The following is a 12,062-nucleotide window of genomic DNA, read 5'->3' on the forward strand; positions in this document are numbered from 1 at the left end:
CACCTGTAATCACAGCATTTTGGGAGGATCAGTTGAGGCCAGGAGTTTGAGACCAACATGGGTACCATAGTGAGATTCTTGTCTCTACTAAAAATAAAAGTAAAAAATTAAAAAAAGAAAGGCAAGATCACACGCAGCAGACTTGATAAACAGTTTGCATTTTATTTATGCGAGCAGCCTGGCTTGGTGTCTGAAATTCTACTAACCAGGGTCTTCTCTTTTTAGCAGAGGAGTAGCACACTGAGTGTTTATCATTCATTTAAACCTTTATGTTCGTCTGTCATGTTTCCTATGACCAGAGGGCCAGGGCCACTGAGTGAAGCTGAGTTACATTGGGTTGTGAGGAAAGAAAGAGATGGATAATTGATTTCGGGAGAAGGGGAAACATCTAAGGAATGTGGACTGGGGACAGTGGAAGGAGTAAAGAAAGACAGCCAATCACCTGTGCCCACCTCTTGCACAAGGTGGGCCCCAGTTTCTACTAAACAAGCACCTTACCATTAAAAGAACTAGCCTTGGCCAGGCGTGGTGGCTCATGCCTGTAATCCCAACACTTTGGGAGGCCGAGGTGGGCAGATCATGAGGTCAGGAGTTCGAAGCTAGCCTGGCCAACATAGTGAAACCCCATCTCTACTAAAGATACAAAAATTAGCCAGCCCTGGTGGGCACCTGTAATCCCAGCTGCTTGAGAGGCTGAGGCATGAGAATCACTTGAAACCAGGAGGCAGAGGTTGCAGTGAGCTGAGATCACACCACTGCACTCCAGTCTGGGCAACAGACTGAGACTCAGTCTTAGAAAAGGAAAAAAAAAAAAAAAGAACTAGCCCCTCGGGCATTGGGGTCACACAGACCCAAATTAGAATCTGGGCCTGGAACAAGAGGTTTCTTTTTGCTTTTCTCTCCTTGTCTATAAAATGAAGATCTGAAGATTTACCCGGTAGGATTTTGGAGAAGATTAGAGCAGATGTATTTAAAGCACTCAGTGCCACGCGTAGAGCATGGTAGGTGCTCAATACATGTTAATTTCCTCCTCACTGACAACCTAACAATATTTTAGAAGATTGTACTGTTTCCAGAAGGCAGACAAGTGGAATGAGAGTGATAATATTTACCACTCTTTCATAATGCTCCCCCTGGACAAAGAGCAGACCAGTGATGCCCTGTGGTGAGTGGAGCCCTCACTGGGTAGGGAGTGAGCCCTTCCTCCTAGTCCATGTTTTCCTCCTTCTATAAATAGAGGGTGGAGTGGGCTGGATCTGTTGCTAAGTGTCCAGAAGTAGACTAGTTTAAAAACCTTCCTGGACCTTACCTCCGGATATTCTGTTCAGGATGTCTGAGCTGAGGCCCAGGGTGATTCTGACGGAGGGGAGTACTTGGGCACACCAACGGAAACAAGTCATCTCCAAAGCCCTGCCCTGGCTTGGAGACCAGCACGCAGAGGACCACGCGCACACTCTTTGTTCGCCACCAGAGGGCGGGCCTGAGGCACGATGACTGATCGAGGTGCCCTTTGTCCCCATCAGGGATAGAAAGACCCCAGGGAAAATCTGTAGCCACCCAGAGAAAAAGGTGCAGGGTGGCATTGCAGGAGTTCTTCAGGAGGTGTGTGTGCTAACTGGGGATAAGAGAAAGCCCGAGTCGACTAGATTGTGTGAAGTGCATGCTTCCTCTGTGCCCTCTTGTCCAGCAGGATTTGGACAGATGAGCCTCTTGTCTTCCTGCAGGGAGGATGTGTCCACAGAATCCTAGCAGAGCCCCCATGCTGGCTGGCAGTCTGTCCAGTTCTAGCCAAAGCAGCATCTGTTTCAGAGGGCCAGTCACTGCTGACCCTCATTTGTCATCACCGTCACTGCTGCGAAAAGGATGCAGCCACAGGGGAAGGCAGTGGGCAGGTTCCGATCCGATCCGCAGTCTCTGACCCTTCAGAGCTACACACACAAAGAAAACGATCGTCATTGCCTGATTCCATCTGCAGTAAAGAAGGCATCACTTCCAGCTCAAGTGTCCTAGTCAATGCCCTTTGTTTTTGGCAAAGAAGGATTCCAGTACCTTCTCTTTACTGCCGCATTCATTTCAACCTTCTCTGCAGGCTGCATTAGAGGCCACAGCCCTTGGCATCCAATTGCAGCACTCTTGGCATTGGGGATTTTCTTTGCCACCTCTGGGCTCTGTTTTGTCAGCAGTTTCTGCTTTGGAGTTCCCCTACTCTGTAAAATTCTGAGCATTGCACTAATGCAGAGACCCAGGGCGCCACAGAAGCAGAAATGGCTACTCTAGCTCCCCAAAGGGGAACACGAAACCAAGAGTGGTGGTGGGCTAGTCAGGGAGGGAACACATTCCGGGCAGATGCTGAGGAACTGAGAGCAGCACAGCCGCCCCGGGCACTGGAGTTATGTCTGCATCTCTCCAGCCCCACTTCCCTGCAGTTTGGATGATGCAAACATGTGCAAAGGGCTGGCTGGGTGCCTCCACTCATACCTCCCTCCCTGCATTCAGTCCTGCTTGAGCCCCCAGCCTTTTCAGGTCCTCTGTAAGGATAAGGAATGAGTAAGACTTTTTTGTTTGTTTGTTTTTGAGAAGGAATCTCGCTCTTTCACCCAAGCTGGAGTGCAGTGGCGCAATATCGGCTCACTGCAACCTGCGTTTCCCAGGTTCAAGTGATTCTCCAGCCTCAGCCTCCCGAGTAGCTGGGATTACAGGCGTCCCCTACCACGCCCAGCTAGTTTTTGTATTTTTAGTAGAGACGGGGTTTCTCCTTGTTGGCCAGGATGGTCTCCAACTCCTGATCTCAGGTGATCCACCCACTTCAGCCTCCCAAGTGTTGGGATTACAGGCATGAGCTACTGCGCCTGGCCAGGAATGAGTAAGACTTTTGAAAGAGTTTTTCTTCCCTGTGAGCTCAAACCTTGAATGGAAGAAAAATCACACTCACCTAGTTATGGTGTCGGTGAGGATTGTATTGTGTAGGTGGTTTACTGCGATGAATGGGATCACACAGGGATGTACAAAGAATAATGGGAGGATGGAGTAAAGGACAGTTTCAGAAATTGAGAAAAAATTACTAGAGACACCTTGTATGACTTCGACCTTCATTTTAGGATTGGATGCTGTCTCCCTGTGTTCTACCAGGCTTGGTGATACATAGCAGTTTTGTTAGGGGAGGCGGGGCTTAAAATCTAGGCAGCTACAGCCCCACAGAGAATAATAAGCTGTTAATAATAACATTAGGTCCTCTTGGAGTTTCAGGGGCTTGGAGAAGGAGAGGCTGCCAAGAAGGAAGGCCGGGCAAGGTGATATTCCTGACTGGGTGCGGTGGCTCACGCCTGTAATCCCAGAACTTTGGGAGGCCGAGGCGGGCAGATCACGAGGTCAGGAGATCGAGACCATCCTGGCTAACACGGTGAAACCATGTCTCTACTAAAAAATACAAAAAATTAGCTGGGCGTGGTGGTGAGCGCCTGTAGTCCCAGCTACTCAGGAGGCTGAGGCAGGAGAATGACGTGACCCGGGAGGCGGAGCTTGCAGTGAGCTGAGATTGCACCACTGCACTACAGCCTGGGGTGACAGAGCGAGACTCCGTCTCAAAAAAAAAAAAAAAAAAAAAAAAAATTACCTGGGCGTGGTGGCGGGCACCTGTAATCCCAGCTACTTGGGAGGCTGAGGCAGGAGAATCACTTGAACCTGGGAGGCAGAGGTTGTGGTGAGCCAAGATCACGCAACTGCATTCCAGCCTGGGCGCAGAGTGAGGCTCCACCTCAAAAAAAAAAAAAGTGATAGTCCTAAGGGAAAGGCTTGCTTACATTGGGGATTTTTTTTTTTTTTTTTTGACATTAAAACTCACCTTGGTGCAAGAACCTTTTGTCCTTGTCATAGCAATGACGGCACTTATTGATGCACCAAATGTTAAGGGCACCTGCCAGAGATGAGGCAGTGTGCTGGTGGCTGGAAGAAGAGGGGGCTCTTTGCTTCTAGGAGTCATGGCCTGATGGAAGAAATGGGCAAGTCATTACAGAGTGATGGTGTTACAGTAGAGCTGAACACAGGAAGGAGTGCTCAAGGCTGTGGGGGTAGAATGGGGAAAACTTCATAGACAAGGTAACATTTCAGTTGCTTTAGAGGGAGGGAGGGGAAAAGAACGGCTTAGGGCAAGACATAGATTAGGGAGGGCACACTGTTTTCAGGGGCAGTGAGAAGTTTGCTCTGACATTGTGTGCGTGCACCCACTGAGCATGGGGACAGAGTAAGTGTCCAGGGAGGGGAGTTGAAGCTGCAGAAAAGACAGGGGTCAGACTCTGATATAGCACCTGGTTAAAATGCATTCTTCCCACTCATGGATCTGCTCAGGCAGGTCCTCCCTTCCTGCACACCATGCAGAATGCCCGGGATGTTAACACTTCACTAAACCATTGTCTCATTTAGGTACCGCATCTGGCTCTTTTCTGGTGCTAGGAGAAAAGTATGGGAAAGTGGAGGTTTGGGAAGAGGCTGTGATTGCAGAACAGGCAATTTTACATTGCTTTCTCATGTTTGGCATGCATTTAATGTTTAAAATTCAGAGAAGTCATGCCTGAGAAAAGGTACAAATATTAGATTCACAAATAATGATTCATAATTTTACAGAAAATTTTCATTGAGTGTTTTTCTAGAGAAAGTATAAGAAACATTTATTTATTTATTTAGACAAGGTCTCACTCTGTCACCCAAGCTGGAGTGCAGTGGCACTATCATGGCTTATTGCAGCCTCGGCCTCCCGGGCTCAACTGATCTTTCTGCCTCAGCCCCAATCTTCCCCTGCCCCCAGTAGCTGGGACCACAGGTGCCCACCACCACACCCAGCTAATTTATTTTGTTTTTGTTTTTTTGAGATGGAGTTTCGCTCTTCTTGCCCAGGCTGAAGTGCAATGGCGCTGTCTTGGCTCACTGCAACCTCTGCCTCCCGGGTTCAAGTGATTCTCCTGCCTCAGCCTCCCGAATGGCTGGGATTACAGGCCCCAGCCACCATGCCCGTCCGATTTTTGCATTTTTAGTAGAAACGGGGTTTCACCATGTTGGCCAGCCTGTCTCTAATATTTAGTAGAAACGGGGTTTCACCATGTTGGCTAGCCTGTCTCTAATATTTGTATTTTTTGTAGAGACGGGGTTTCTCCATGTTGCTGAGGCTGGTCTCCAACTCCTGGGCTCAACTGATCTGCCTGCCTTGGCATCCCAAAGTGCGGGATTACAGGTGTGAGCCACTGTGCCCAGCCTCTCATTTGTCTTTACAAGGATCTCTGAAGTAAAACTGTGAGGTCTGTTTATCTGTGTGTGTGTGTGTGTGTGTTTTTTTTCCACCTTCATCAGTGCAAAGCAGGTGGAAGATTCTCCTCGGCCCTTTTTTACTTTTCCTCATTGCATTGAATGGTAAATATGCTAAGAAATGCAGGTTGCAGACAGTTCTCTTCCTCGGTCAATTTAAACCATTCGTTTGGTATCTTTTATGTGCCAAATACTCTCTTAGGCTCTAGTCAGAACAGACAAATCAGTTTATACCTTACATTTTTGGATATTTACGAGTGGAAACGCCAGTTACCATGGACTAAGAACCTCATAGCAATGGCTATACAATTGAAGCCAATGAGACAGACACAGAAGCTCTTGGAAGCTTTTATTACAAAACAAACGATTCTATGGTAAACTGGCAAATAACAAGATATATTTAAACCCATTAAGCTCAAACAACGGGGACGGGGGTAGGGAATACAACAAGAATACAAACAATATAATTAGAGGTTACTTTTAAATTAGAGTCTCGTTATTTACTCCCTTGCCAAGTAGTATTTTTGTGAGCTAATAGGACACTCCTCTCCACTGCCCTGTCTTCCGCAAAGCTGGGACTGACTGTTGGTTTTTCACAAGCAGAAAGGCCAAGTAGAAAGGCGTATTTTAAGCTTTCTCAGACTCGTGACTTTAACCATTACCGGTTGACAGCAATACTTGCCGACATCATCTCACCTTGCTTGCAGCATATCAGATTGCTGGAGGGGGAAGTGCTTCACTTTCTCTTTCAGATGCACAGCTGAATTGAACTTGAATGAATTAACCAGCGGTGAAACTTTCTGCGTGCCCTACAGCTCCTTTCTGGGACTTCAGATTTTTAGAGATATAGGAGTGAAAAGGAGAATTTTACACCTTCTCTGAGTGTGGAAGGCCAGACATTCCCCTAAAGTGGCTAAGGTGGTGAAGGGCAGAAAGATTGGAAGTCAGGCCCACAGCAGCTCGAATTATTCTGTATTTATCTAGCTAAGCTTTGCTGAGCAGGTGTGAGCCAATTACATACTCTTTCTCCCCCCACCCCCTTGTCCATGATTACGTAGGGATTCTAAGTATCCTTTGACCTCAAGTAGAGAAGCCCGAGAGCTACGAGGGCTGGTCCAGATGTTTTAGTTACTGTACCTGCCAGGGCAGCCTCCCACGGGGGTTGGCCCCGGTAGACTCCTGAGTATCAACTGGATCAGCGTTTTTCTTTCCCACGGATCCTGAAGTTAGAGCATCCCAGCATGGCTTGGACAGGCAAAGCTAAGGGGTCCCAGGCCTGCTCAATTGCTAGGGCCACGAAGGGGCCTTGAGTGCCGTTTAAAGTGACTAGGCTATGCCTGGGCAGTCAGGACACTCTTGATTTTAACTCCGATTCAGTAGGTTTTCCCCAAGACTCAGTTTCCCTTTCCTGTGGGATATAAACTCTTCCTTTCTTGCTCCTCCACAGCTCATCTCCTCCTGTCCGCCTCACGGTGCGGTGTGGGTCCCATCCATTGGCACTGTAAACCCTCAGGCCCCCGGGGCGCTGGGATCCCAGCAGCTGCCCCCGACAGCGCTGCAGGCACCAGCGAAATGCGCTGCGCCCCCACGCACCCCTCAGGGGGCCGAGGTGGGCGTGACTGTAAAGCGGGCGCACAGAGCCCACATCGGGTCACCTCGGCCTCGGCGGGCTGCGGCTGCTCCCCATTCCTCCGCCCTACTAAGTTCCTCGCGGCCGGAAGGCACAAAAGGATGTTTCAGGGCGGGGTTTCCCATATCCCGCAGCCTTCCCCGGATGCCTCCTTCCCGACTCGGAGTTGGAAGGGTTTCCTCAGGGCTCTCATTTCCTGCAGCCCGGCGCCTCCACGCGGGCCAGATCCCGTCTCTGTAGCCTCCCCTCGGCCCGCGCCCATTCCCCGCCCCCAGGAGCCGGGCCCGGACGCTCCCGGGGAGCAGCCGCCCTCTCCGGGGCCGGGCGTGGCCGGGCCCTCCTCGCCGGGTTCCCGCCCGCCGCCGTTCGAGTCCTCAGCCGCGCCAGGGCGGGGGCCAGGCGAGCTCAGCGCCAGCAACGGCGAGGGAGGAGGGCCCGGGCGCCCTCCCGGGCTGCGCGGCGCCGGCCGGCGGTACAGTCGCGCGCTCGCCGCCAGCGAAGCCATTGGTTCGGCGCAGTCACCCCACGCGGGGCTGCCGCGGCGGCCTCCGCGGATTGGCGCGCAGGCGGGCAGGGACCGGGGCGCGCGCAGGCGAGTGCGTGCGGCCCCGAAGCCCCGCCGTCTCGGGGTCCCGCCCCTGCCCCCGGCCGCGACGACCGCCCCTCCATTGTCCCCGCGTGGCCCAGGCCGCGCCTGGGGCCGCCGCCAAAGCCGGTCCCCACCACCCCGGCCCGAAAAAAGCGCGCGAAAGGCGCGCTCCCCGCGCGGGCGCCCGCGCCGCCTGCCGCCCCCGGCAGCTCACTGCCGCATTTCGCGCTCTCGCGCCGCGCCCCGCCCCACCGGCCTAAATTTGCATATCCCAGGATCGCGGCCAATCGCTGCTCGTCTCTCTCGAAGCGGATGGCTTTTGCTTGAGAGGAAAGGGAGTGGCTGGCGGCGCATGCGCCACGGTGGCCGACTTGAACCGAGGCTTTTATTGCTGTAGTTTATTTCCACCCCCTTCCCTCCTGTTTCTCTCTCTCCCTCTCTCTCTCTCTCTTTTTTTTTCCGCCCTAGCTGGGGCTGTGTTGGAGGAGAGGAAGAAAGAGAGACAGAGGATTGCATTCATCCCTTACGTTCTTGAAATTTCCTAATAGCAAGACCAGCGAAGCGGTTGCACCTTTTTCAATCTTGCAAAGGAAAAAAACCAAACCAAACAAAAAAAAAAACCCAAGTCCCCTTCCCGGCAATTTTTGCCTTAAAGCTGCCCTCTTGAAATTAATTTTTTCCCAGGAGAGAGATGTCTTATCAGGGGAAGAAAAATATTCCACGCATCACGGTGAGTTTGGTACTTGGGAAATCTGCGGTCGGCCAGCCACCTTTTGTAGCACAGAAGGTCTAAGGAATTTTTAAAAAGGAGGGGAAAGGAGAGGGACCGAACTTTTTTTTTTCTTTTCTGTTGCTAACGGAGGCGATGGTGATGGTGGTGGTGGTTGTGGGAGATGCAGTGATCCAGGATTAGAAGTCGCATCGTTTGCAAGGCATTGAACAGGAGCGCGAGTGCACGAAGGTAGCCTTAGGTACGGCGCCAGACCCAGTCTATCTTTTATTGTCAGTGAGAGATGCTGCAGCGTCGGCCTGCGGGGTGCAAGCAAATGGATGCCAGATTGAATATGCATGCCTGGAGCTCGGATATTGTTCTCTGGGCTGCGTGCTGCGAGGCTGGACTCCTCCAGCAGCGGTTGGGAGATGGGGGCTTGGATCCTCCCCGGGTCTTCCGCCCCCACCCAAAAACGGCTTTCTGGAGCCTTCTCCGGGTCCTTGGAAAAAGGAGTGGGTTTGAGCCCGAAGGCGTAATGACAGCAGAGGGATGCTGAAAAGGGCAGGGTGTACCGGAATGGTGTGGAAACGGGAAGGAAAAACAGGGACGAGGTGATGAGCAGAGGAGGAAGGCGGGGGGCCAGGCGGGGGCTTCTTGCTGGCCAGGAACCGGTTTTGGGTGTCCCCCCCCCCGGTTTTCTCGCCCTGTAGTTCGGGGCTGGGGCCCTGGCGGGGATTCGGGCTCATTTTCTTGTCTCTTTTCCGCCCCTTCTGCCGCCTAGGAGGCGTCCGTGTTGGCGCATACAAAGCGGGCTGCAGGGTGGGCGCGGGGACCGCGGCGAGCGGCCGGGCGCTAATGGCGCTGCGCGACGCGGGAGCAGATGGCCCGGCCCCGGCCAGACAATGATCGCGGCGGCCGGAGGACTCGGCGCAGTGCTGGGGCCTGGACTTGTTGGCTTGCAAACCACGGGGAAAACGTATGTGCCGTGAATTAGCGATGCCTCAGAGATCAACACCGGTCTTGCTCCCACCTCTCCCCTGCTCCCGCCCTCTCCCCATCTTTTCCTGGAAAAATTCGTTCGTCCTATTCTTTCCATCCCCAGTGAAATCCCAGGGAGGGGGGAACGCCAGGGAAATTTATTGTTATATAAGGATGTGCAATTGCAACCGGCCAGCTGATTCCCGGGTAGAACCCAGGACTGAGGCAGAGATCGAAAGAGTCTTTTAAAACAGTCAGGATGTGTCTTTAGGGCTGGATATAAGGACGCTCTTTGGTTCTGGTTTTCTCTTTAGCCATGGGCACCCCGGCTTCCTTTCCGTGCACAAGGGCACACCCATCCGCAGGAGAGAGAAGGGGAGCAAATGCATAGGGGAGGGGGCGTGTGCTCGGAGGATTTTCTAGGATGATCTGAAGAAGGGCGCTAGCTTCTTCTTGAAGGCGAAAGACCCAAGATCCCAAAGGGCTGGGCACGGGACACCAACCCTTGTGTGTTCACTGCGCTGGAGGAAGGAGTGGTGACTGGGGAGGGAAGATGGAAAGCAGATTTGCAGCAAGCCTCAAATAATTTGCTGTATTCGTGAATGAACAAGGCAGCTTCATTTTGACAGTGTGGGGAGAAAAAAAAATTAAAAGCAAACAACCAACAAGACTTTTTTTTTTTTTTTTAAAGAGCGCCCCCCCTCCCCCCGCCCCACACCCTTTAAAAAATCTGGTTGCATTATCATAGGACCTATAGCATGATTCCTTCCTCCCTCACCACTGGCAGCCTCTTATGTAAGAGCCTTCTGGAAGGCACTAGAGTGAACGGGGGTGTGGCGTTTCACTTTTTTTCTTGGCATCATGTTGGCTCGGGGTATTCGCAGTGATGGCTGGGGCAGGTACCACAGTGACTATGGAGGCAGGAGGTGAAGGGCGAGGCCTCTCCTTGCCTTCCAGTTGATATTTATTCCATGGAAGCATAGAGATCTGGGAGAGAAGTGGAGATCATTGTAGACAGAGGACAAGTGCACTGATTTGAGTGACCTGGGCAAGTGGCCTAACCTCTCTGAGCCTCAGTTTCCTTATGTGTCATGGGAATAGAACCTGGCCTCATCCACCTCACAGATTTCTTTCGAGGCTCTGATGTCATGATGTGCAAGGCTTTGTAAAGGTCTTTACACTTACCTTATACAGGTGCAGAAATTATTGTTGGCTATTCTCCTTTGGCTTTCCAAAGTCGACGTGAGGATCAAGGACCCTGCAGTGTACAAAATTAAAATGATCTTATTGGTTTTCAGTATGTTAGAGAGCAATAAATAACTTTCTTAACCAAGGTGTGTGTATTTATGTGTAAAATTATCTTTTTTCCTTGCTCTCTAGTAGCTTATCTCTTTTTTAAAGATTTTCTATGATTTCCTTTTCTTGGTAGCTGCTAAAGAGGGATAGCACTTGCTGAGAATATTGTTTCATAACTGAATTTTGAGTTAACTGTTGCCAAAAGAATGTCATTCTTTGAAATGTGTTGCATATTAAAAGGGCAATGTATGGTTCAGCTTGCAAGGTTTAAGCCCATTCTGTATAATACAGGTGCATATTTACTGAACACTCCATGCTAGCATTCCTTCCATCAGCAGCATTTGCAATAACGATGAGTCATAATGTAGCATTTCTGTCACATTCTCAGACTTTATCTGCTGCTTGTCCTTTATTTTTTAGCATAAATATCACCAGTTAAAATATAAGTGCATCAGCAATCTATTGTGCATTGCATCTTAGAATTTGCTATCTCAGGTACTTATTCGTGGGAGTTTACCTTTTTCTTAACAGCCTAGTTAAAGTGGCATAAATGGCGTATTTTTTGTAGTCTTTTCCCTCCCTTTTTACTATACTTGCTGTGATTTACCTCAAAGATAAATGCAAATATAAAGGACATACTGAATGGAAACCTTGCTATGGTTGAACCCAGCGTATTTGTGTGGTATATCCCGTGACAACAGACTTTTTGGTCAATTGTGCTTGCTTGGCACAGTCTTTCCAAGACATGGCTTTCCTATATGTGGGTGGTTTTTTTGGTTTGTTTGTTTGTTTTTAAATTGAGGTTTAGCCAAAAGCTACTTTAAAAAGTACTATCTTCTTTTTTTTTTTTTGAGTTGGAGTCTTGCTGTGTAACCCAGGCTGGAGTGCAGTGACGTGATCTCAGTTCACTACAACCTTCGCCTGCTGCTTCAAGCAATTCTCCTGCCTCAGCCTCCCGAGTAGCTGGGATTACAGGCGCCCACCACCACGCCCAGCCCGTTTTTTGTATTTTTTGTAGAGATGGATTTCACCATGTTGGCCAGGCTGGTCTCAAACTCTTGACCTCAGGTGATCCGCCCGTCTTGGCCTCCCAAAGTGCTGGGATTACAGGCGTGAGCCACCATGCCCGGCCCTATCTTCTTTATATGAAATAATTTTCACTGCTTTTTTTTTTCTTTGGAGTCCAAGGTCTAATTACAAGAGATGGTTCGTTTATCTAGGGTAAGCTGTCCCTGTGTGTTCTGACTCATCAGGTGATGAATAGGTTGCCACATACAGGCTTACCTTTGTCACTGAACCTTTCCAAAATGGACTTATTTTGAACATCACTTTTGAATAGTGAAAATGTATCCTTAGCTCACATGTCTTAGCACCTGTTTCTCATAGGTCAGTTACGCGTTGTGACCTTACTGCCTCTTTGTTTCAGAGTGATCGTCTTCTGATCAAAGGAGGTAAAATTGTTAATGATGACCAGTCGTTCTATGCAGACATATACATGGAAGATGGGTTGATCAAGTAAGTGTAACTCATGATATACAGATGTATTTGAAGACTTTCCAGGC

The 12,062-nt window shown here is 50.2% G+C and overlaps 1 protein-coding gene across 2 annotated transcripts in view; it reads left to right on the forward strand.

Moving 5' to 3' along the window:
* Positions 1 to 12,062, forward strand: part of DPYSL2 (dihydropyrimidinase like 2) — a 122,890-nt gene that overhangs the window by 35,248 nt on the left and 75,580 nt on the right. The window contains exons 1-2 of one of the 2 annotated variants that reach the window (XM_032144502.2): positions 7,869 to 8,244; positions 11,927 to 12,015. In XM_032144502.2, the coding sequence (XP_032000393.1) occupies positions 8,206 to 8,244; positions 11,927 to 12,015 (128 nt within the window). In that variant the 5' untranslated portion in view covers positions 7,869 to 8,205. Of the gene's footprint in view, positions 1 to 7,868; positions 8,245 to 11,926; positions 12,016 to 12,062 lie in introns of those variants that run through there. The other variant, XM_032144501.2, reaches the window with a different exon arrangement.

The sequence above is a fragment of the Hylobates moloch genome, unplaced genomic scaffold (assembly GCF_009828535.3).
Source record: "Hylobates moloch isolate HMO894 unplaced genomic scaffold, HMol_V3 SCAFFOLD_22, whole genome shotgun sequence".
Lineage (NCBI taxonomy): Eukaryota > Metazoa > Chordata > Mammalia > Primates > Hylobatidae > Hylobates > Hylobates moloch.